This window comes from Crocodylus porosus, unplaced genomic scaffold (assembly GCF_001723895.1).
Source record: "Crocodylus porosus isolate Cpor-Errol unplaced genomic scaffold, CroPor_comp1, whole genome shotgun sequence".
NCBI classification, from domain to species: domain Eukaryota; kingdom Metazoa; phylum Chordata; order Crocodylia; family Crocodylidae; genus Crocodylus; species Crocodylus porosus.
This window is the reverse complement of record NW_017728950.1, coordinates 18,188,528-18,211,317: the sequence shown is the minus strand read 5'-3', so window position 1 is coordinate 18,211,317 and position 22,790 is coordinate 18,188,528. Positions and strand designations below refer to the sequence as shown.

At 41.1% G+C, this 22,790-nt stretch overlaps 1 protein-coding gene across 3 annotated transcripts in view; it reads right to left on the bottom strand.

Annotated features, from left to right (window-relative positions):
- Positions 1-22,790, bottom strand: part of RNF38 (ring finger protein 38) — a 101,579-nt gene that overhangs the window by 4,415 nt on the left and 74,374 nt on the right. For 2 of the 3 annotated variants that reach the window (XM_019554976.1, XM_019554977.1), the window contains exons 5-10: positions 16,676-16,846; positions 13,683-13,844; positions 9,855-9,961; positions 6,912-6,996; positions 4,079-4,200; positions 2,894-2,993 (exon numbers count right to left, since the gene is read on the bottom strand). In XM_019554976.1, the coding sequence (XP_019410521.1) occupies positions 2,894-2,993; positions 4,079-4,200; positions 6,912-6,996; positions 9,855-9,961; positions 13,683-13,844; positions 16,676-16,846 (747 nt within the window). Of the gene's footprint in view, positions 1-2,893; positions 2,994-3,563; positions 3,675-4,078; positions 4,201-6,911; positions 6,997-9,854; positions 9,962-13,682; positions 13,845-16,675; positions 16,847-22,790 lie in introns of those variants that run through there. The other variant, XR_002104666.1, reaches the window with a different exon arrangement.

Below are 22,790 nucleotides of genomic sequence, written 5' to 3'. Positions count from 1 at the left end.
GGGAAATTAAAAATCAACCTTCTAAATCATTCTGCAATTTGAACTATAGTAGACATATGTAAGTATCAATCAAGTAAAAGTTTTTACAATCAGTGAGATGCTGGACTACCTGCGTTTATAATTCTAAAAGGTGGCTAAGTTTATGGAAATGTTTTTATTAGTGCAAGGCAAAAGGAACGTACACATGTATCTCTCTCTCAGTTACACTGTAATTTCTTGTATCAACATCATAAACATTTTTGAGAGATGAATAAGACTCAGTTCTGCAACCAAATTCTAAAGTGCACTTCTTAAGGGTTTCACAATTATTTGAAGGAATTCTCTCTTCTTAACAGTTTTGCATCTTATTTTAGGTATAAATTCAGTTAAACTTGTTTAAAAATAAATAAAAGGTGTTCCTATATTAGACTCGTTAAAACAAAGTCAGGTCACCCTCTGATTATTTTGCAGTTTGTCATTTGCACCGTTAAATATTGTATCTAGTGGCAGTGTTAATATACCGTAGCTCATTAAAAGCAAGCTGCAGAATAAGCCAATACAGGATACAAACCATAATTAAACATCTCAATATCAGGTTAAATAATGCTACATGAATAGCTCTATGAGTTTTAACAGCACAGCTGTTTTTAGGATCATTTGCTGTAACAAAGTAATTAACCAAATTGTATTCTGATGTATTTTATGAATTTCACTCCCTTTCTCTGAATTTTTACATATAACTTTGGTGCAAATCAGAAGATGTGCATAAGGAGTGGAAACCAGCTGTTACTTGGGGCAAGCATTCTACAATGAGCACATACAACTGCTTGATGAACTAGTGCTGAAACTGTTCTATAGAAACTTTATAGCCAATATTTGTTCTTTTAAATACAATTTGTTTATTAAAAAATGTTCTACTTTAGAGATTCTAAGATATACCTCTGGCATTTTAGCGACAGACTGCCCTAGAACAACCCTTATAGGGCTCCAATAGTATCAGCAGAACCAAAACAGGACCAGACTTGTATTTACTTGTAGATATAATTATTTACAATATTGCCAATCCAAAGTGCTTGGGCCTTGCAATCATGAGACTTTAAAAACAAACAAAAATTTGGATTCTCTCTCTGTGTCTTCCAGTTTCCGAGCCTTCTAGTGGAACACAGGTCACATTTTCAGGTGCTTTTTTAGAACCATGAAGAGAAGAAACTATTCCCAGCCTCCCCCGGCAAGTAATTGCTGAGAGAGTCCCATGTTCACTTATTGTTACTGCTAACCAAGTTCTTCAGTCCTTACAAACCATGTTAAATACTTTGAGTTAACTGCTGAGACTATTATTTGCATTTCCTCAGTTTGACACTAAAAGGAGTAGTTCTTATACACTGCTGTGTGTTCAGAATTTTGCAGAATATTTATTTTATGCAAGTGACTTCCACTGAAATTTGAAAACATTATGAAAACATTTCCACTGATCTTTGGTGCTGCAGAAGCTTTAGCATGTGAGAGGTCAAGTATTACCCCAAATTTAGTTTCAACTCTCCATCCTGTAAATCCAGGTACTATTATTCATGTATATTTGTTCAATATTTCATTTACTTCATTGTTCAGTATTACATTGATCAACACTGGTACTGTCTAGTACAACTGGTACTCTAAATGTAAGGCAGCTATTCTCTTGGCCTCACTAAACCTATCAATGTGGTACTTTCTATACTTCATCAGAAAACAGCTGCTAGCAAAGCAACAGGATGGTTTAGACACCTGACCATAGTTATTAATATGATGCATCTTGAAAGAAAAACAATGTGTGTAGCAGTATTATTCTCTAGTGATTATTACATACCTGTTTAATTTCAGGACTGCTGTAACCCAAAACACACTTTGGGGAAGTATATATAGCAACTAAAACAAATCCGAATTGAATAAGATGCTTGAACAAATGTGAAAAGATGGAAATCAATATTTGCTGGCACCAAGTCTGGAAATGCAGCTAACAGAGTTTTCCTGATGCATTATCTAGATCAGTGGTTCTCAACCTTTTTTGTACCAGGATCCATCTGTAAACATCAATGGCCAGTCCCAACCTAGTGCACCTTACCCCAGCCTCACAATGTGTGGGGCAGGACGGTGCCAAGCAGCCCCTTGCAGGCTCGAACTCTGCCAGCCTACAAAGGAAAAGCTAGTTTCCCATGTTTTCCTCCTTTAAAGGAGAATCCATTTTTAAAGTCTGTTGATCCATTTTTGAAGTTTGTTCATGACCCTTGCATATATTCTTGTGACCTGCTTTTGGGTCATGACCCATGGGTTGAGAAACGCTGATCTAGCTAATTGTATTCTTTTAGTTTTCCCTTTCTGTATAGGAGTACTCTCTCTGATCTAATGCATTTCCCCTTCCTAATGTTTTATTTAAATTATTTTGAAACAACTCTCTCTTGCTTTCTTGTGTAAACCCAAAATTTTGTGAGAAATGTTAATCATTTTTTTTTTTTGTCTTCCTCCCACAACTTAGATTTATGGAATGAGCTACAAGGCTTTCAGTAGCTTAAACTTCAAATGTTTTCTTCCTTTCAGATACCTTTCAGTACTCATACTTATCCCAGAACCTCCAAACCCTACTTTAATATAAAATTACATCCACATGGGCACCGTAATGTAGAAATGAAAATCAATTGTGTCAGTCAAGATCATTCTCTTTATATTAATTTTTATATAACCTTAGTTTTGATAAGAGACAGAAAGACTCTTCTTTCATTAGCTGCTAGAAAATATTGCTATTGCACAAAGGAAACAGCACTTTCAGTCTGTGGGTTTTCCTATCCTACATAAAAGGAAAAATACAAGATGAAATGCAATGAAAAATAAATACTACAAACTAAGTCATTATATAGTCTCTCTGAAGTAGATTTTTTTTTACCTTAAGCCATTTATCGACGCACTTGGCATGGAACTCGTGGTTACAGGGTAAGACTCTAAGTAGCTGCCTTGACTCAAAATCACACATGCACACTACACACCTAGAAAAAGATTGCAGAGTTTAAAAGATATTTGCTATTTCAGTACAAATTGGTATTGCATAACTTACTATGCATGTCTGCAATGGAGTACTGATGTAGCAGCAGTGAGGGAGCTGCATGGGAATAAACCTTTAGAAAAGACAGGTTGTTCCAGTGTAAACCAGAACTGCTCTCATGGCCTTTACTCTGGTTTCAAATCCCAGTGGAGGCCAGAGTTAATACTCACACTCACGGTGACTTCACCACCCTCACCAACAGCACAAATTGGATTTTATTACACTAATACGTAATACTTAAGTTAGCAGTTAACTGCTGAAGAATATAGTAACTGCAAACGCCTTCCCAAGGTTTCATTCTGTTTTAATATCAGGATAATCTTTCCTATCAATACGCATCATTTAAATTTTGAGTTGTCATTTTTTCCTCAAAATGGTTTAAGTTATATTTCTGTTCAGTTATACGTTTTCTTATTGCATTCCTTACTAGATGGACACCATCAACTTTTCCTTTTTTAAAAAACACATTTCTACATTAAAATCTCTTTCTACTGTTGTTACGAAAAACACTGACCATCAGGAAGATGGAAGATCAAAGAAATCTCTTTTAGCTTTTGGCTCTGAATTTGACCACACTTAAGTGTATTGTAGCTATAACTGCTCCTTTTTGTGTGGGTCTTTCAAACTGAAATAGAGAAATAAATTCTAAATGTAATACAATATAATTGTAAAACCATAAAAAGTGAAAAAGGTTTTCAGGGGCTGTACTAGAATACACATTTAACACAGGCTAAATTTCAAGTTGAGGATGCCCCTCTACGATGCAGCACACTGAACAAATGACTGATAAATTTTAATTTTTATTTCAAATGTAGATTAATCAAATTTAAAAAACTTAATGCATCCCTACATTCCAAAGCTTTTGAAGATGACATTTTGGGCTTCAAATTAATTTAACAGAAACATTCTGACTTGCATTTAGAGCTCTCATGTATTACACAGTATTTGGCTACTTCACACTCCAATCTAGAGGGATCAAGAAGTTCATATGACGTATATGAAATCAAGAGGCAAGAATAATGTACTCACAAAGTCTGTTCTGACTGGTGGTTGTTTGGATTGAACCTGTAGGATGGAAGCTGTTCAATGTCTGCTTTTGTTAGTCCTCGTGGTTTGGCCTCTCCCAAACGTTCTGCCAAATTCAGCAGTGCCTGCAGAACAAGTTTTTCCTTTGTAAACATGCTGGTCAAGTGAGCAGCTCCAGCTCTAGAAGAACTGCAATTAGAGGTGCACTGATACAGTGGTTCGATACCGGATTGACACCGATATAAAAGAAAAATTGACTGCATTGGAAATTAGCTTTTTTTTGCCTGATAATGTGGCCAATAAGTGCTCCGTGGTGAGGAGCATAGCCCAGCAGTGTGGAGAGCTGTGTCCAGCTGGTAAGCCTGTTGTAGTGGAAGGGGAGGGGGGACGGAAGAGGCGTGGGGGTGTATATCAAGGCCACTGTAGTGAGGGAGGGAGTGGGGCTGGGGCAGGTGCTGCCCCACTGGGCCTTGGCACGGGATGGAGCTGCAGCTTGTCCGGGGGGGGGTATGGGGAGGTGGTGGTGCGGGGTTCCAGCCACTGCATGAACTCTGAGAGTGCATGGGGAACATGTGCCCCCTCCTCTGCACGTAGTTGTGGGCTGGAGCCAGGGCTGCACCAGGCTCTTCCTGGCAGGGGCTGGGCTGGGCTGTGCTCAGGGCAGATGGTGGTGCTGGGAGGAGGGGTTGCAGGGGCTATGGCAAATTTTGGGGCATCTTCTGCCTCACCCCCGGAACCTCTCTCCCAGTGCCGCAGCCACCCGCCTCAGCCCTCTCTGGGAATAACCCACTGCAGCTTTGGCCCCCGCCTGCAGCAGCAGCCAGACCTTGTCCCATGCAGATCTGGGGGCACATGCTCCCTCAGGATGTATGCAGTGGCAGGAACTGCCCCCCCCCGGAGAGATTGTGGCTCTGTCCTGCGCCCCACCCTGCCTCAACTCCACTCCCTCCTTCACCACAGGGGCCTTCATCTGCATCTTCCACACCCATTCCCCTTCCCCCACAACAGATTTATCAGCCAGACACTGTTCTTCAAGCTGCTGGGCTGCATGTTGGAAATCGGATCGTTATCAGCTGATATGCCTCCTTAAAAATCAGCTATCAGTATCAGCCCAAAAAACCTCTATCGGTGCACCCCTAACTGCAATATTTTTTTTGACATAAGAGGTCACTCTCTTTATGCAACACTGTCAAAAATTTTGGCAAGAAGGATTTTGAATCTACATGTCCTTTCTGCCACAATAACAGGCTCTTAGAAAACACTGCTTTCATAGCTTGATCATAGGTAAGGACCTTATGTAAGAATGTTCTCTTCAGGACTTCTAAACCTTCATGACTTAATTGTTAATTGCTCCTGCAGATACATTCACAGCACAATAAACATTTTGCTTTGAGAAGCGGTGGGATGAGGGAGACTAAAATAACAGTATGAATAACTGGAGGAAAGTTGCTAACCCCACTTACTAGGGCCAACTCAACTGCACACTGCCATGATGGAGTCATAGCTTCTACTCAACACCTCGATAGGGTCATGGTATACAGTGATTGAAATGATCAGACTGAAAGTATTCATGTGGCCATGTTCTGTTTATAAAGGCAGAAAGGTTGCTGGATAGGAGGATGAAACAGGAAAGAGAGGAAAAGCTTTAATATTGTGCTGTATGCCTCTGCTGGCTGAAAGGAGCTGTAACATCACTGTTGGGGCTGGGGTAGAACACCAGAGAACAATTCCCTCAAGTTAAAAAACACACATGTGAAGCAACTATGTTCCAACAGAAGCGACTCTAACATGTACTAGGTGGCTACCAACTCACTTACGCATTTTCTTTGCCAATAAAAGCACCCAAGGTTACACATTGCAATGGATTACCTCAGGGCTGTCCAACTTCAAAGCCCCCAAGGGTCTACCAGGTGCACTGTGTTGATGCTGCTTGCCCCCAGCTGATCCATGCAGGTGTGATCTCCAGAGCCCCAATCCTCCCCCACCTCCTGGCCTCATCCTCAGTTCCTTGTGCTGCTGCATTGTCACACCCCCTGCAGCAAAGGCAACAAGCTGCAGCTAGAGGAGAGTGGGGAGCCTAGAGACTGTAAGTAGTCTGATATAGGGAGCAGCAGCTGGGTGAGAGCCCAGGGTCCCAGGGGCTGCACCTCAACTCCTCATATGTCACATATGGCCCATGGGCTGCCAACTAGACAGCCCTGGCTTATCTCCATCTTTTCTCGTCATGGTCTATATTGGAGAATATATGAACTAGACCACTGGAATATGCATGTATTTTGCCAGCTTGTTACTTATATTCCTTCCCTAAATATTGTAAAGGTTACAATTTTTAACTTGTAACTTTCTCAGTATTTTTTAAAAATATTTTTTTCCTAAAAATACCCCTATAATTAAGATAAAAAATAATTAATGGAACTGCATTGTTTCACATTTAGTGGAATGTGTCTTGTGACCTCACTGTTATTCTGAAATGCTACCACTATAGATGCTAACACTACAGTAAGGCACGTAAAATGCATGAACTTGTCCTCTTGTTTGAGCTAGCTTTATTTAAATATTTAAAAATCAAATAAAACAAAAGAGAAAAGTAACATCCAGAATGGAAAGCTGGGCAATGTAATGATTACCAGTACTGGAGAACTCTGAAGGAGAAACACACACAAAATGCAACTAAGCATCTTGGTTTTTAACATCCAATACTAAAACAGGAAGAAAAAAGGCATTTCTAGATTCTAATTGCCACACGCATTACATACATTTAAATACAAAAAAACACAAGATTTAAGGGAAAGGATGATCAGTTCACAATGTGTAAATTTGCATTTCATGAACTAACCTCGTAGTTTTCTACCTCCCCATCTTCCACATCCAGTTCGAAGCTGAAGGCAGGTCCAACTGCAGGGGGCACTGGAAGCATTGACCTGTGGAGGGAGCAAAGCAGGGATACAATTAACTACTTGTGAAAAGCAAAAGCATTGTTCCAGCACAGTCACATTCCATGTGACTCTGCACTCATGACCTTTAGTACGTACCAACTGTAACAGTCTTTAGAAGTTATGTGAGGAAATTATGTGTTCAGGGCAAGAATCAAAATTCTGAAGGTAGGCAAATTCTACCAACAAGGTTTCTCCAGCTAAGTTAGCCATGCCAAGGATTGTGTTCAATGCGCAGGGGCATTATACCATTCTGTCCTAAGATGCACAAGAAGTTGTTAGGTGTCCAAGTCACATAACATTCTAGTTCACCATGTGCAGTGGCTCAGATCACATTATGGGCTCTGGCAGAAGGTCTTTATGTAGCATTTCAAAATTGGTAGCCAAAACAGCTGATATGGTGGGGGAAGGGTAACATCTGTGTACACCCTAAGAAAGGGATGGCCGACCTGCAGCACACATGTCATGAGTGGTACAGGCAGCCTGTGTGTATGGCATTGGGAAAGTTGGGGAGGAGACAGGCAGCAGAGCAACAGGGAAGGAAGCAGAAAACAGAGAAGCAGACCAGGCAGAGAAGAGGATTAGAGTGGCACTTGGGAAGGGTATAGGATTAGTCTGTGGCATGCCTGCCAATGCCCTCTACTGCCCTGAGACATCTAAATTAGCTAAACAACTAAGCCTGACTCACTATGAATCACTAGGAGAGATGAGAGAGGGCCTGACCTTGAGCAACAGTAATGCTTGATGGCAGCACCTTCACCCATTTTTGTCCAGTAGCCTAGTGGTGACCAAAGACAAAGGAAACCCCAGTTCTCAGGCATCCCCTCAAGGGAACTACCACTGACTACACATCACAGGGCAAAGATCTGCTTACCAGGCCACAGAGCAGGCAGGACTGAAAGCACTTTTCTGTTTAGACTACGTTACTGGGCTATCAAAGGGAAAGCATCGGAGAGGATCAGAAAAAGAACAAGTTAGACTCTGTGGCTTGGGGAAATGGATGATGCCCTGGTGGTGGCAGTGGGGGAGGGGAAGGTGCTACAGGAGAAAGGAGAAAAGGAAAGGCAGGAAAAGGGAGTGCTTGCTTTCAACAGTGTGCTTTCTGATTTAGTCACTGGAAAAAACTGCAGGCTACTCCCCACAGTGCTTCACCTACTTGAGTGTACCCCTCATTTAGGATGGGTCATATGCTCAAACTGTGCTATTTGGAAAGCATTCTAGTAACAATCCTAACTACAGCATTTCTCCATGCAGAAGAAGAGGTCTCTTGGAAGACATGACCCAGAGTCCCCAGCAGGAAGGAGGAATGCATCTATGTTTGGAAAGGGGGAAAAAAGAGCCTCGTAGGTTAGCTGTAGCAGACTCCAGGTCTCTCCGATTATCCTTTCAGAAGGAAGTCCATATGTGCACTACTCAAGCCTTCTCCCACCCTGTCACTAGCCCAGCCTGTTTTGTGGGACACTCGTTGAATTTTTCCATTGTCAGATCTCTCCTGAAATCACACTTCTGTGGCACCTCTCACTACATGCCCAGTTTATGGAGAAAGGCACAATAAGGGTAAGTTCACTTGTTTTCAGATCATCCTGTGCACTGCAGGCCAGAGTCCCCCCACCTTAATTGACATAGCTCTGCATAGTCTAAGAAGATTTCCAAAACACTGTTGGCAGTGGTCCATTAGACCAGGGGTTTTCAACCTTTTTTAAAGGAGTGTACCCCTTTTGGTGGGTACCCATCCTGGACTGTACCCCCTGGATGAGCAGATGGGGGGTTTCCCCGGCAGCTGGTTGATGGGTGGGCGAGGGGTGCTGGTGCCATGCGAGATCTGGGCTTCTTTTGACAAGAATGCAAATTCAAAACTCCTGCCAGTTCAGTGGATCTCAGATTTAAGTCTACCTGTAGTGTCATCAAGATCATCAGAATGCACTCTGCCAGACACTGTAGGTGTGTGGATCAGTAGTTCCTTTCCAATGCCTCCTTTAAGACACAGGGAGGGATGAAAATATTTACCTTTCTTTTTTGAAAATTTTATGTTGATTTGGAAAGGAGATGCAGCACACACCAAACAGGCACAGGCAGAATTGGGCTTTTCAACCATCACTTTTCAACTCCACTCCAAGTAAGCCACTGATAATCTTCAACTTGAGCATCTCCTTTCACCCTGGTTAGAGAACCTGTTGGCTGGGTGCATGACAGAAGTTCAAAGGCTACAATGGATCAGTAGTTCAGCTAATAACAAGTGTTACAGCACAGGATGTTCCCTTTAGTTTTTGATAAATTGGTTTCAAACAGAGCAAAGTTACTTATTCCTGAATAAGGACTGTTGGGCATAGAAGCTAATGTTTTCATACTCATTTTATCTCAGTAATGTAATCCAATAAAGGAGTATGCCAGGGAACAGTTGTCTGTCTGTCTGTCTACTGTTCAAGGTGGGCAAATTATGAAAATGATTCCACAGGGACAAGTCTCATGTCCAACTGCGACTACATCACTACCAAATTTCACATTTCTACTACTGGCTGCTTTGAATAGTGCTGTCAAGGTAAAGTAAAAACTTAAATAGAATTGCAAGTAAGCTCTTTTAACTCTATTCCTCCTTGAAAAAATGTTTTGTTCTTGGGCAAACCCTAAATGTGGAAAATATGAGAAGGTTATTTGTAACTGAATGAGATTCCTTACCATGGAAATGTTTAAGCAAATCACTTACAGGCACTGGTACACCCATGACTACAAGTGAACAGTTTCTACACTTACGGCAGAAACTAACATCCACTTTGAAAGGGTCATTTGAAAAAAAGAGTACATAAAAGTTATTTAACAGGTTAGAAAAGGTTTCTCAGAGGACTTACAGCACATATGGTAATAGGCTGGGATGGTAAGGATGTGGTGGTATTGGCTGCTGGGATCGATACCTGCTGCGCCCAGTAAGTCTTCGAGGCATAAATGGCGGATAAGGCTATGAAGAGAAAGAAAATAAGCTTTAGAAATTTTATTGTTAAACTACTATTATTTTAACCCACTGTTGTGGTTCAGTGTCTGCCATGTGGGAGACCTGGGTCTGATTCCTAGATACACATGTAACTACAGCCATCAAGGCACCAAATGTCTGGACTCAGTCTGGCCTCTGGATTCTGTCTCAATAATCTAAAGGGGGGGGAGGGTGTGGAAGGTCCGGGCAGCTTCCACTCCTTCATACTCCTGCCTAGACATACACAATGCAGGGCCTGATGACCTCTCACACATACACCCTGATCCAGAAGAATTGATGGTTGCCTACTACTATTACTATTTTAAAAATGAGTTGAAATCTGATTTTTTTAAAGTGATGCATTATCTTAAAAAAAAAAAAAAAATCAAGTAGCTGCTTGAAACAATTTAGCTTTAAAAGCAATTCCTAACAATAATACAGAGCTCATACCATTCTGTGCGAAACATCTATGATGCAAAAAGCACCTTGCACAAAACCTTTAAAAACGCTCCTTGAGGACCTAGCCAACACAAAGGGAGTGTGCAACCAGAGCTTCTTGCATATGGAGGAACCACAAATTCTAAACTAGAAGCAGCATGCCTTTTAAGTGGTGCAATATTTCATTAATATAATTATACCACCCCTTCTGTTGTTGTATGTTGCATCTTAACTATTGGTCTTTGCCAACACAGCTGGCAAATTTCTATAGGACAGACTACCCCTGAATAAGCTAATTGGTACAAGGCAGGAGTGTCAAACAAATCAGCTGGGGGCCATAACCTCTGCCAGCACCTAGGGGTTAATGCTGCCACCACTCGCCTCCATCACTGCTTGCTGCCTGTTTTAGTTACCAACAGCAATTGAAAATGGTAAACTCAGTGGCAGGAAAGATGGGGGCTAGAGAGCACTTACCTCTGGTAGTGGCTGTATGAACCCCATTGGGTGCTGGCCATGCTGACAGTGGCTCTGGCAGATGCAGTGAGAAGCCCTGCAGGATGGATGACCCAGCTTCATGGGCCAGATGTCTTTATACTAGAGATGTCAAACACCTTTATACAGTGTAACCACGTTCAGGCAAGGGAAGGGTTGTCAACACTAATTATACCTACATAGCCAAACATGCCTTACATGAGCTGTTAGTAATGTTAGTCTGAAGTCAAAAAGAAGGTAGGAAAAGGTGGCACCTTAGGAACTAACCGGCTCAGAGGCATGAGCTTCATAGACAATCTACTAAGACAAACCACAAACCTTAGGGTTGTTGGTTGTAGCCATGTTAATTTAAGGACATAGACAGACACAGTTCTTTGGTAGATATCTCTTTTATTAGACCAACTAAATAGTTGGAAAAATTGTTCTTTGCAAACTTTTGGGAGCAAACGCCCTTCTTCAGGCATAGGGAGAGTCTGCTGGTGTTTTGTGTGCTCTCCTGGGAAGAACAGATGAGCCTACGAACTTCACTTCATAAATCTAATGGATACAAAAAATCATGGACTAAATATAGACATTGTATTTATGGCATATTATAGCCTGCCTGCCATCTGATAAACCCAGGTAACCCATCTGAATTTTACCAACTGTTTTCTATCATCAGTTCAACACTCCCCTTTCCCCCATCCCCACCTACACCTATAGTCTCCAGTTCCTTCTAATCCTCATTGCCATGCATTTAAATGTTCACAGACCTGCATTTTGCATATTGGCTTCTATTCTACCCAGGAGACTACACACACCACCAGCAGACTCTCCCTATGCGAGAAGAAGGGTGTTTGTGCCTGAAAGCTTGCAAAGAACAATTTTCCAACTATTTAGTTGGTCTAATAAAAGCCATCACATATACCCAAAGAACCTTGTCAACCACAAACCTACAAGATTTGACATATTCCCTCCACCCTCCTCACAGAAATTAATTTATTTTCCTGTTTGCAGCACTCGTGAGCCTCTTCAGTTTTCATATATTTCAATTGTCAGTATCACTGGACAAAAATTTCTTATACTGCCTATTAAGACAGGGAAATCAGCTGATATTTGGGATAGCCCCAGGTCCAACTGGAGATTGCAGTCCAGTGTGGGCAGCCCCAATCCAATGATTGTCAGACCCCTGTGTACTGCAGCTCTGGTCTGGTTGCTCCACAGATGGGGATCAGGGGCTCCTGGCAATGTGAGAGGGAACTGAAGGGCTTCTGCTAGTGGGGACTTTAAATCGCACTGGAAACTCTAATTCTCTGTGCTGGGCAGCCTGGCAAGAGTAGCCAGGCACAGGATCTAAAATCCCCAGTGTGGAAGCCACCTCTGCAATGCTCTTTAAAAGTTCCCATGCATCAAGACCATGATGCAGGGTATGAACAGTTGGGAGTTCCTGGCTCCCCTGTTACCTGTGCTTCATACCATGAAGTGGTGCTGACAGCTATAGATCAGAGCTCCTCGCTCCCCAGCTGCTTCTTCCATAGACACCCAGGCAACTTAAAAGTGGGTGTGCAGTTGGGGCTTCCAGCTGCATGCTTATTTATTTATTTATTTTTAAAAGGTGTGGCGTGCAGTGAGCCCAAGATTGGGAAGACACACCCTGATGTTTGGCTAATGGCACCTCCTTTGCACCATCTGCTTCTGATGATCAGACAGGTTTAGGTCCAAAACTTCATGCTGCCCCCCAGCCCAATCCCCATTGATTGGCTGGGGAGGGCTGTATCTCAGATCCTGATGTTACCCCCTACCAGATTTCTATGCTTAGCTGAAGGTGGGGATCTGTCATGGGTGAGACCTAACATGGCACACATTTTAAGATGGGATACAAATGAGCAACAATGATGTAAAATGTTGTACGTGTAATATCTTTGTTGTTGGTTTACTGTATTATTACACCATAAGTTGGCCTCAACATGTGGCCAGGTTACCACTTATGGTCAATGGGTCAATTGTACCACATCTTAAACATGGCATGCGTCAGGGCCCAATATGTCTATACTGCAGATTGCAATGGAATGCAGGTAAATTAGAGTTAGCTCAGATTTGAGAAGCAGGCGTGGCCACAGCAAAAGGGAGCTTCACATAGGCTATTTTATGTTGCTTCTTGGCAGAGTAAGTTAGCCGGCACTGAATACCATGCTGCTGCAGCCAGACTCCTTCAAGTATCAGAGCCAACTTGTTTAAAGCAAAGCGTAAATCCAGCGTACAATATAAAGTCCAGCAAACCTGAATTAAGTGATTTTAACTCTTATGTCCCTTTATTTCAAATCCCTGAAGGAGCATAGCTCGGTTAAAACATTCAAAGTAGGGATTCTGGATGCAAAACAAGCTGTGGTCATGAAGTTTGTGCTGCAGTAGTCGACTGTGTTGGAATATAGAAAGAAACTTTTTCTAAGCAACAGGCATTATAGGTTCTCTGGAAGCGACATTTATCAAATACTACTTGTAAATGAATCCCTGCCTTACCTTCTGCCCAACGTGGCTAATGACCTCTTTAGTCACTAACATCACCAATAAGCACCTTTGACTTTGTTAGAAAATCGAGATTAAACAAATTGTATGTAAAAAGTATGTAAATGACAGCCTGTAACATAATGCTACTCCTACTCAGGCTACTTATCTCTCCTACTCAGAGCCGAGTTTCCAATAAAGTGTTTTTACTGTATTTTGCAACCAATGCCAGGGGACCAAAATGGAGACCTTCAGCACAGCACAAGCAAGTGGGAAGTAAGAAAGCAATACTTACTACTCCAAATGACACCTCCTGGTGTAAAGGGTCATGTGTTAAGAATTGGAGAGGGGCTGAGGGAGGCAATGTTGGCGGATGTGCTGATGGAGGGTAGGTAAAACCTCCTACAGGAAGATGTTCTCCAAGCAGCTCTACTTCGTTCTCTATCCTTTGAAGTGGCTAAAAGAAAAATACAGGGTTTGCTGTATTTAATGCAGATGGAATTTTTCACTAATAAAATGAACTTTTAACTTTGTGTTCTGAATTGCTGACACTTCTACAAAATGCAGCACAAGTTGGCTACTGTCATCAGCATTACTGAAGACCAAATGCTTCTTTAGACGCAAACACAGAAATTAGGGTCTCATATGCCTTAACATTTCTCAGCTAGTTATGGCCAGAAACAAACTTCCAAATTTGCAATCAAACCATAGCAGGTACTGTGGTTTTTTAGTGCTCACAATTATATAAAGACAGACAAGCTTAGGATAAGCATGCAAACCTAGGACAAAAGACCCAGGTTAAACTCCTTGCTCCATCACCTGGGTAAGTCACACTGGCTCAAATTCTCAAATGTTTTCATTACATGCCTAAGTACTTTGGGCATCTGGGCCTTAGACTGGGCAAACTTAGCTCCATCTGTAAAGTATGAATAATAGTGTTTCATAATTCCTCCATGAGGAAAGGAAGATAAGCACATGGAAGACAGAGGCACTCTGATACCGTAAACAAGACAGGCCAGCTATGTACCCAAGGTAATATTAAGTCAATAATGGAGTACTTAAATAGATAATCCTTGAATCACTTGCCTACATATGCTAGGCAGCAGCCTAAACTGCTGAATCCTTTAAAGGGGAAGGTTAGGGGTACAGAAGTATACCAATCCAATAGTTATTTTCAAAATTGTTCCTGCCCAGTACTTTCAAAAGGCATGCACACCCTATGTTCACTTTCATGTACTTTCAACTTTGCTCCCTGCCTTAGATAGCTCATTTTTAAGAAAGAAAAATGAAGAAAACTCTCTCAGCTTCTTGTGGTCCTGTTTGACATTAACCACTAAAAGGATAAGAACACACTAGCGAGGCTTCTGCTTCCCTGCATTTTGCTTCCTTAGGTCACCTTAGTCCTATCAGTTGCAGAAAAAAAAAAAAACTTTTAAAGTCTCCCTTCAGACAGCTGCCCAAGTAAAGACTTGCCTTTAGCTGTTATACAAGAGATTTCATTTCTTGGAATAGAGACCTGCAACCCTCCCTTGGGTGTAAAAACCTGAACAACAAGGAGCATATAAGCTGCATCACCAAAGCACCCAGCAATGGGCTTGGTGAGAACATTGTCCATTGCATTAATTCCATCAGAAAGATCCCAAACCAGACCCAGAATAATCTTTTGCTGCACTTTTTGAGAACAAGTAGTTGCACTGTTAACTATAATTGGGAGTATGCCTTAACACTAGCATCCAGAGAAAGTCAAGAAATTAAAGGGACTAGCACTGAAAAAGTGAAGAGCGGACGGAGGCTCTTCTCGCCCCACTGCCCCGACACGTTGGGAATTAAGTTTTTCTGTTAATTTCTTTTACAATCACTTCTACGCAGGGAGGCAGGATGAGAGGCTGAAACAAAAGATGGGTTCAGATGGAACTTAAAAGAAACCCTGCATCACCAGGATTTAGCCAAATTTTTTATTTTAAAGCACTCTTGTAATTTAATATATTAATCATCTCATTGGGAAAGATCCATGCCAGTATCAGGCCAATCTTGGTCTTGGTTTAAGATCCCTAAAGTTAAAAACTCACCAAGTGCCCATTTATTTGTTGATTACTGGTATCTATCTCCACACACTATAGGAAAGATAAGGGAACCCATTTTGAAACAGACAAGGAAATGGTTTCCTGTTTTCTGAACAACTAGGTACCACAGGCATTTCTTTGATATACATCACTAACTCTGAAGGTATACCTTTACTGCAAAAAGCAGCTTGATTTTTAACTGAGGTTACTACTTGAGCTCAAGTTAACACGGAAGATCAAGTTTAGGTTCAGACTTTTAAGTTATAAACAAAGCGGTTGTGCTTTCTCTTCTATTTTAATTTAAATTAATGCACATTTTGGCAGTGAAGGCATATCCTTGAGTGTATGTGAGGCTCAGAGAGGGTTCATCATCCTTCACCTGATTTTAATGAAATCACACCAGAGGCTTGTATAACAAGATGCAGGCACAGACCCAAGCAGTATCTGTTAGTCATACCAAGACTGCCATTTTGTATTTGTCCAATCAAAAACTGGCATCTTCTAAACTGTCAGCCAATTAAATATATAAAAGAGAAAGTGGGTGTAGCAAGAGTTAATGAGTGGGAATTGTGAAGTCTCACTTGTTCTTTATGTCCAGAATGAAAAATAGCTGCCTCACTCCCTTTTCTGTATAAGCCCCTATCACAGAGCTCTTAAAGCCTTTTAAAACAAGCTATGTCTAACACCTCTAAGGGGTATTACGTGCTCTGGCATTTTTCAAGTCCAAACTCACTATATTTTTCTTCTTTGTTGTGGGTATAAAATTATTTGTCATTTAAAGACAGATGTCTAGGGTGGGAAATGGAAATTATTCCATGATTTCTTCTCTCTGTCTGTCATTGTTTTCCTGAGTCTTCTGCTGGACTATGGTTAGCTTTTCTAAAAGTCTCTCCTGCTCCCAGGAACAGCAGGTAGTCTGTCAGAAAGCAAATATCCACTAGGCACTGACAGGAGTGGAAGCAGCTAAAAAGGGGATGGTTGAGGAAATCCTGAAAGAATAAAGATGAGGATTAATGCTATAATTTCTTTTAACAATGACTTTTACAGACCATGGACATGCTCAGGAAGCTTTGTCATAGCACCAGAAATTTGTTATGATTACTGCACATGAGCCAAACCCACTCATTTCTCTACCAAAAGTAGCCATCAAAAGTATTACAATTTAACTTGCTGATCTAGACCCAAAAATTCTAGGGAAGTTAAATAAATAAGAACTGTTACATACCGACCGTGACTGTTGTGTTTGGAAAGGAACGAACTGGCCTGGAGGTGGCAGGTGAGGAGGATGATGGGGGGAGAGGTGAGGAGGATGCAAAAGAAACGGGTCACTAGAAATAAGGGGCGGGAATGCTGCATATGGTACAGGTAAGTGTTGGACTGAGCATGCCTGAAGCATCTGTAAAATAAATAAATAAATGAAATAAAAATGAGACAATGCATTTACAATTTTGCATCTTACCTGAATATTGCTGTAACAGGCTTTTGTTCATTAGAAGACAACAACATTAAAAAAGATACCCCCCATTTGCTACCCTGAGAACAATCAAAAACTGAACCCAGATTCATTTATGTGACCTTCATGTAGCAAGAAGCATTTCCTATGAGGAACAGATTTCTGAGGTTTATCATCACAGACCAAAGCTGCCAAGTACCATGTCCCCTTCACTTTAGATGACCCTTAATACTTATTAACAGTATGCCCAGCATTTTTCAGGACCAGGCAAGACTTATTTGGCAAGGACTCCTTAAAGAAGCACTGCATTTACTTGAATACAAAGCAACAGAGCCTCTCAGCTACACAGAAGTTTTGGGATGTTTGCTGGACATGTAAAGTCTGGTGACAAAACAGAAATCATTGGAAATGGGAAAGAGAGGTGCTACTCAGTTGTGGAAGTTGAAAATTATTTCATGTAGTAGTTCACCATGACGTGAAAAAGAGTTGGTGCTTAGGGGGACTGAGCACAATGGGTACCATACCCTACCCGTATGGCACCGTCTTAAGATCAAGCATTTCTGGCATTCAGGGGAGGGCATCTGGGCTGACTGACCCTCCTGGTTCTAGCTTGGTATTGCAGACTTCCAGACTCGGTGATAGGGAATACCCACACTTAAATAAAAAAAAAAGGTTCCCATCAGCGTGTTTTATTTAGATAGGCTGCACTAATCTTGGGGTAAGTTCCCCATCAATTTCATGGCTGTGGGAGACTACTTTTATGCTTTACCCCTAGCTGCTCCTTGGCCTTTTGGTTAGGAGCAAGCAAGACTAGGGGGCATCTGAACTTCAAGGCTTTCAAGACTGGAGCTTGCACATAGGATGCCACCCTCAAAAAAAAAAAAAGGTCCCCATCAGCATGTTTGCCTAATATGGGTCATGTGTTTTACGGGCATGCTTAGCATGGGCTGCAATCAACTTCATAGTTGGTTTCCATGATTAAGTACATGCTGCTTTAAGCAGCACTTTAATGATTGGCAATGTATTCAATACAGAGGGGAAGGGGGGGGGCTAGTATGCAAATATAAGACTATGGGCTTTCTCCCCCTCATTCTAATTGGGGAAAAAAACCTTGTCTTATATTTGAGGAAATATGGTAGGTTCTGTTCATTGTAAGAACTGCCTCCATGTAGCCATGTGCCTATCTACATGGCCACAGAGCAGGGATGGGCAATTATTTTGGGCAGAGGGCCGCTTACTGAGTTTTGGCAAGCCATCGAGGACAGCATGAGCCGCATGACAGGCAGCCCAGGGCAGATTAATATTAAATTTTCTAAATTTTTTTTAGGGGGCCTGTGGGCCGAATAGAATGGCCTGGCAGGCCACATCTGGCCTCCGGGCCGCATTTTGCCCATCCCTGCCATGGAGCCATTCTAAACAATAGTTGGCAACTGATAGTGTCAGAGCTGATGCTGTCCTTCACGTTCTGTTGTCCGAGTCTATAAATATCTCATAAAGCACCATTCAATTCTTCTCCATCTCCAGAAGCTTTGAAAACCATATGGATACCAGTGTGGGTAACAAAGCTAGAATTACTGTCAAAACAGTTCCCCCCCACTGTGAAACTGCATGCCCAGGGCATGCTTCAAGGCTCTCAGTCATGAGAGCATAAGTTGGGGTGAAAGGTAAGTATTTCATGGGAAATTTTCAGTTTCACTTCCAGCTCTGCAGGCAAAGGAACATTGCCTTGGGTTTCACCCGTCACTAGAACGCTAGTCCTTCTCTTCAGCTATTTTTGATCAGTAATGAGTGCCACTGAAAGATGAAATAAATGTAGCTGTAAAATTAGATGTAAAACCATACTGGAGGTTTAACAGACCATCCTTTAAAAATGAAATATTTGCCATCTACCAAACTGTTTAGCTAAAGCACAAGGTCTTTGTTATAATATTCTGGCAGTCCACACACTATACTGCACATACATACACTGACTTTACAGATAGTAAGGAGATGTAGTTTAAAAGACTATATTACATTGCTGGAGGTGTAATCACCCTAACTCACTGTGGTCAACCACAAGACAACACTTTACCCTGCCCCAGATTACACTTGAGAGATCCAACAAAGAGGGAGACCTGCCCTTTACAGAAGAAGGCAAGCTCCCGACCTACAACCCATACCAATCTGACTAGTGGTACAATTCTTTCCCGGCCCCAGGTATGACAATTGGCTTGACCCTGAGTAGAGGAGAAAGACCCTAGCCAGGAACCTCCAGGTTTAAGTCCCAACAGGAGCACTGGCACATCCCAGTCAAAATCCCCAGGCCTTTGCTGTGGTCAATACCCAGTGTTTCTGTGGAAGGCTTAAAAGAAACACCCCTAACACATAGCAGCAGAAGGGGGAAAAATTCCCCTCATGGTCCTTATGTGGCAACCAGCAAAACCCAGAACCATGGGAAATGCCCATAGCAGAACACAGGAATAGTTACTCCTAGATTAACTTTGATCCTACCCAGCCTCTTCTTGAACACCTTCAATGATGTCTACAACTTCACCAGGCAATCTATTCCATAAAATAGAACATGAACTATTATAACACACAAGTTTTTGAGAAATCTCTTAGGTCACATAATTTACATCAAAGGTTAACATTAAACAGGAGCCACAACGAGCAGAGATTGCTGGGTGATCTCTGTGACCTGTGTTACACAGGATGTCATATTAGAAGACATGTACTTGTACACTGCGGTACTGCAATGGGCTCTTAAGTTCTTCAGATATATGAACATTCATCTTGCTACACATGATCATTATTAGTCAATGCTGACATCTTCATTGCTTACAATCGCATTATACTGCAGATTCAGATAATTTTTAATTCATTTTGTGTTTTTATAAACAAAATCATGTAGAATTTTGTTTCATAACATTTACATATAGTATAGTAGGGCTATGCAATGATATTTATAGAGATGCTTAGCTATTTCTATTCCAACAAGCCTTTTCCAGTGTCTTACAACTGTCCACCATCACAACTTTATAGGCTGAAACATTCTAGATCTCACCTCTCACTAAGGCATCTTTTCTTTAAGTTTACACAGATGTGAGCTTTTAACTGCCTTAATCCCAAAAATAAAGCCCTCTTAACACAAAAAAAGTCTTAACTTTTCTGGAACAGTTCTATGAACCTAAGAGGTGATACAGTAACCTAAAATGTGTTTTTCTTTTGTAAATTTATATGCACCAAATGAGAAGTCTAGTGGAAATAATAGCTTATTGCCTGTAAACAATAATAAAAAAGTACTGCAATGCACAAGTGCAAAAGTACAAGCAACCTAATTTGGGGATTTCCTCATCCTCATGTTGCATTGTGATCCAATTCTTTTAACAGTGTTTTGCTAAAAAGAACCAACTTCATGTATTATCATTTTGACCAAACAGATTAAACGGCATCTGTATACAAATCATATTTGTGTTTTTATGCAGGTTTGTTATGCGCTGAAAATACTGTTATAGAATATTAACAAGACTGTGTGGATGAAGTTACCAAATTAGGTGAAGATGGTTCAAACATGCACGAGCGTGTTCCATCTAACAGGGGCTATACAGTCATTCACCAGTTGGATTACGGCATTCTAAACATTTGTAACGATTTGCAAAACATTTACAAATAGAAAGTAAAGATTTTCTTCTGTGCTTTCCAATATTAGTGTTTCAAATATTCCGGGAGGGGTTCCATAGAATGAATTCTTCGGACATTTTATTGTGGCAGGTGCTTTCAGCCTGGACCTTTTCTTTGTGTCCTCTGTTGTTCCTCAGGTCATAGGAGACTGAAGAAATTAAACTGATGTTCCACTGGCAGTGACTGAGGCCATCTGAATCACCTTCCAACCTGGTATTCCCCCCCCCCAGTTTAATCTGTTGCTCTTAGCTCTTTGGGGGCCATGTGAGCCTGCCCTCCCCACTGGATTTTTTACCAGCTGGAATACAATTTCACTGCCATGGTCAGTCAAATGTAGGCTTATATGGGACTCTGCAGAAATGTACTACCATATGTACCCAAATACTGGTATTTGCATTGCAAATATCTGCATTGTGTGGAAGACTACCAAATTTCAAATACCCCAGGATTCAGAGCTCTTCAATTGCAGAACTTCTCATTTTAATATTGCTTCTATGCACCTGTGAGTTGGACTAAAGTGTTGCTATTAAAGTTCTACTAAGAGAAAATGCTATCAGCAGGCATCTAGGCTGTCACAAGAGCAGAAAAACACACTCAGCAAGGAACAAGAGATGAGAATTAAAACTGCTTTCCCTTGCCCCTGAACCTACCTGCAACAGCATTTGGAAACATAAAGGGTCTTGACATGGGTATAAATAATTTTCAATTTAAAGAGTCCCTAGCAAAGATGATAATCAAACACGAAGATTTTTTACAGATTATATGAGCAATATTCACTGCTCAAGCAGTCTTTTAAATACACAGGAGCTGAATGCACACTGCGAACTTCATTTAAAACAGAAAAGTTACACTGGTATGGAACTGATGCCTCCAAGGTGCCCATGTTGAACAGTGTTTCCAACCAGACTGATATGCATATATTGATATACGGCATATAAAATACAGTCTTATTTATTAAAGATGACAGATTAGCATATTGTTAAATTAAAGCCTATAAAATCAGGACAATCCTTTACTTAGGAAGCCAATGTTCTTATTACATTAATGTGTTCCCTACCCCACAATATCAATTCACAACTCCTAGATATGTGAAGCAGTACAGAGGAGTGCAAAACCTTGCACAAAAGCAGAATAAAGCTGAATAATGTTTTTACTGCATCAAGTGTGTGAAGACAGGCTTCACTGGGATTGAATGAGGCCTAGAGAAGGAACCAAAAGGTGAAATGGTTCATACATACAGAACTCTCAAAAGACTCTGGTTAGGAATTTGGGGCAAGGTATCGGAGTAATCCTGTCCTTATGAAACAGTCTATGAGGGGTTCTCTTCAGGTAGATGTAATGGCTACTCAAAAGGCAGTCTGCATAGAAAGGAAACACAGGGAATGGCTTGCTATGAGGTGAAGAGGGGGACCGCATGAACCCTATCAACACTACATGGAGCTCCCAAGCAGAAGGGGGCTAGCAAACTGGGGAATAACTCTGATTAAGGTCCTGAAGAAATCTGGCCTCTGTTGGGTGAAAAAAAACAAACTATGTATGCAAACACTGCTGCTGGATAGGCCAACTCTGCTCTTTCTGCCCTTCAAAAAGAGACACAAAAGATACCTAGGGCATCCGTGTGGCTCCTAATAGATTCTACTGGCCAAAGGAATCCAATTTGAAGCAGACAGGGCATACGTGCACTAAGAGTGAAATCTCTACAGATAAGTCCTCTAAATGCACAACTCAAAACTGCCATTAGGGGTTGCTTTTTGTTCAAACTCAAAAACATTTTTATTACAAAGGGTTACTGGGAAGGAGATGATTATTTTCCATATAAATTACCTCCTGAAAGACTCCCTTCTTTAAAAAACTAAACAAAAATCTACTAAGATGCCTTTGTTATGCCCTTGTCTGCAGAGAGTCTACTTTTCTCATTTCTAACGGTCTACATGAACTATGAGCACTTAAATGACAATTATCATTTTGATAGTAAGGTGTATGGCAATGTAACTGTAAATATTATCTTTATTTGCTATCTAAAGATAATTTCTAGCCACATTGTTCATACCTTTTCATCTCTGAAATCTGACTAGATAACTCCTTCCAGTTAGTACACTGGAGCCGAGAAATGTATAAGAATCATAGTTACAAGACCAAGTTACTAGACCGTAATTATGAGTTTCCAAATAAATGTGATAACTATTGTCTGTATTAGTCTTTCTGAATATTGCAAGGGCTTACAACC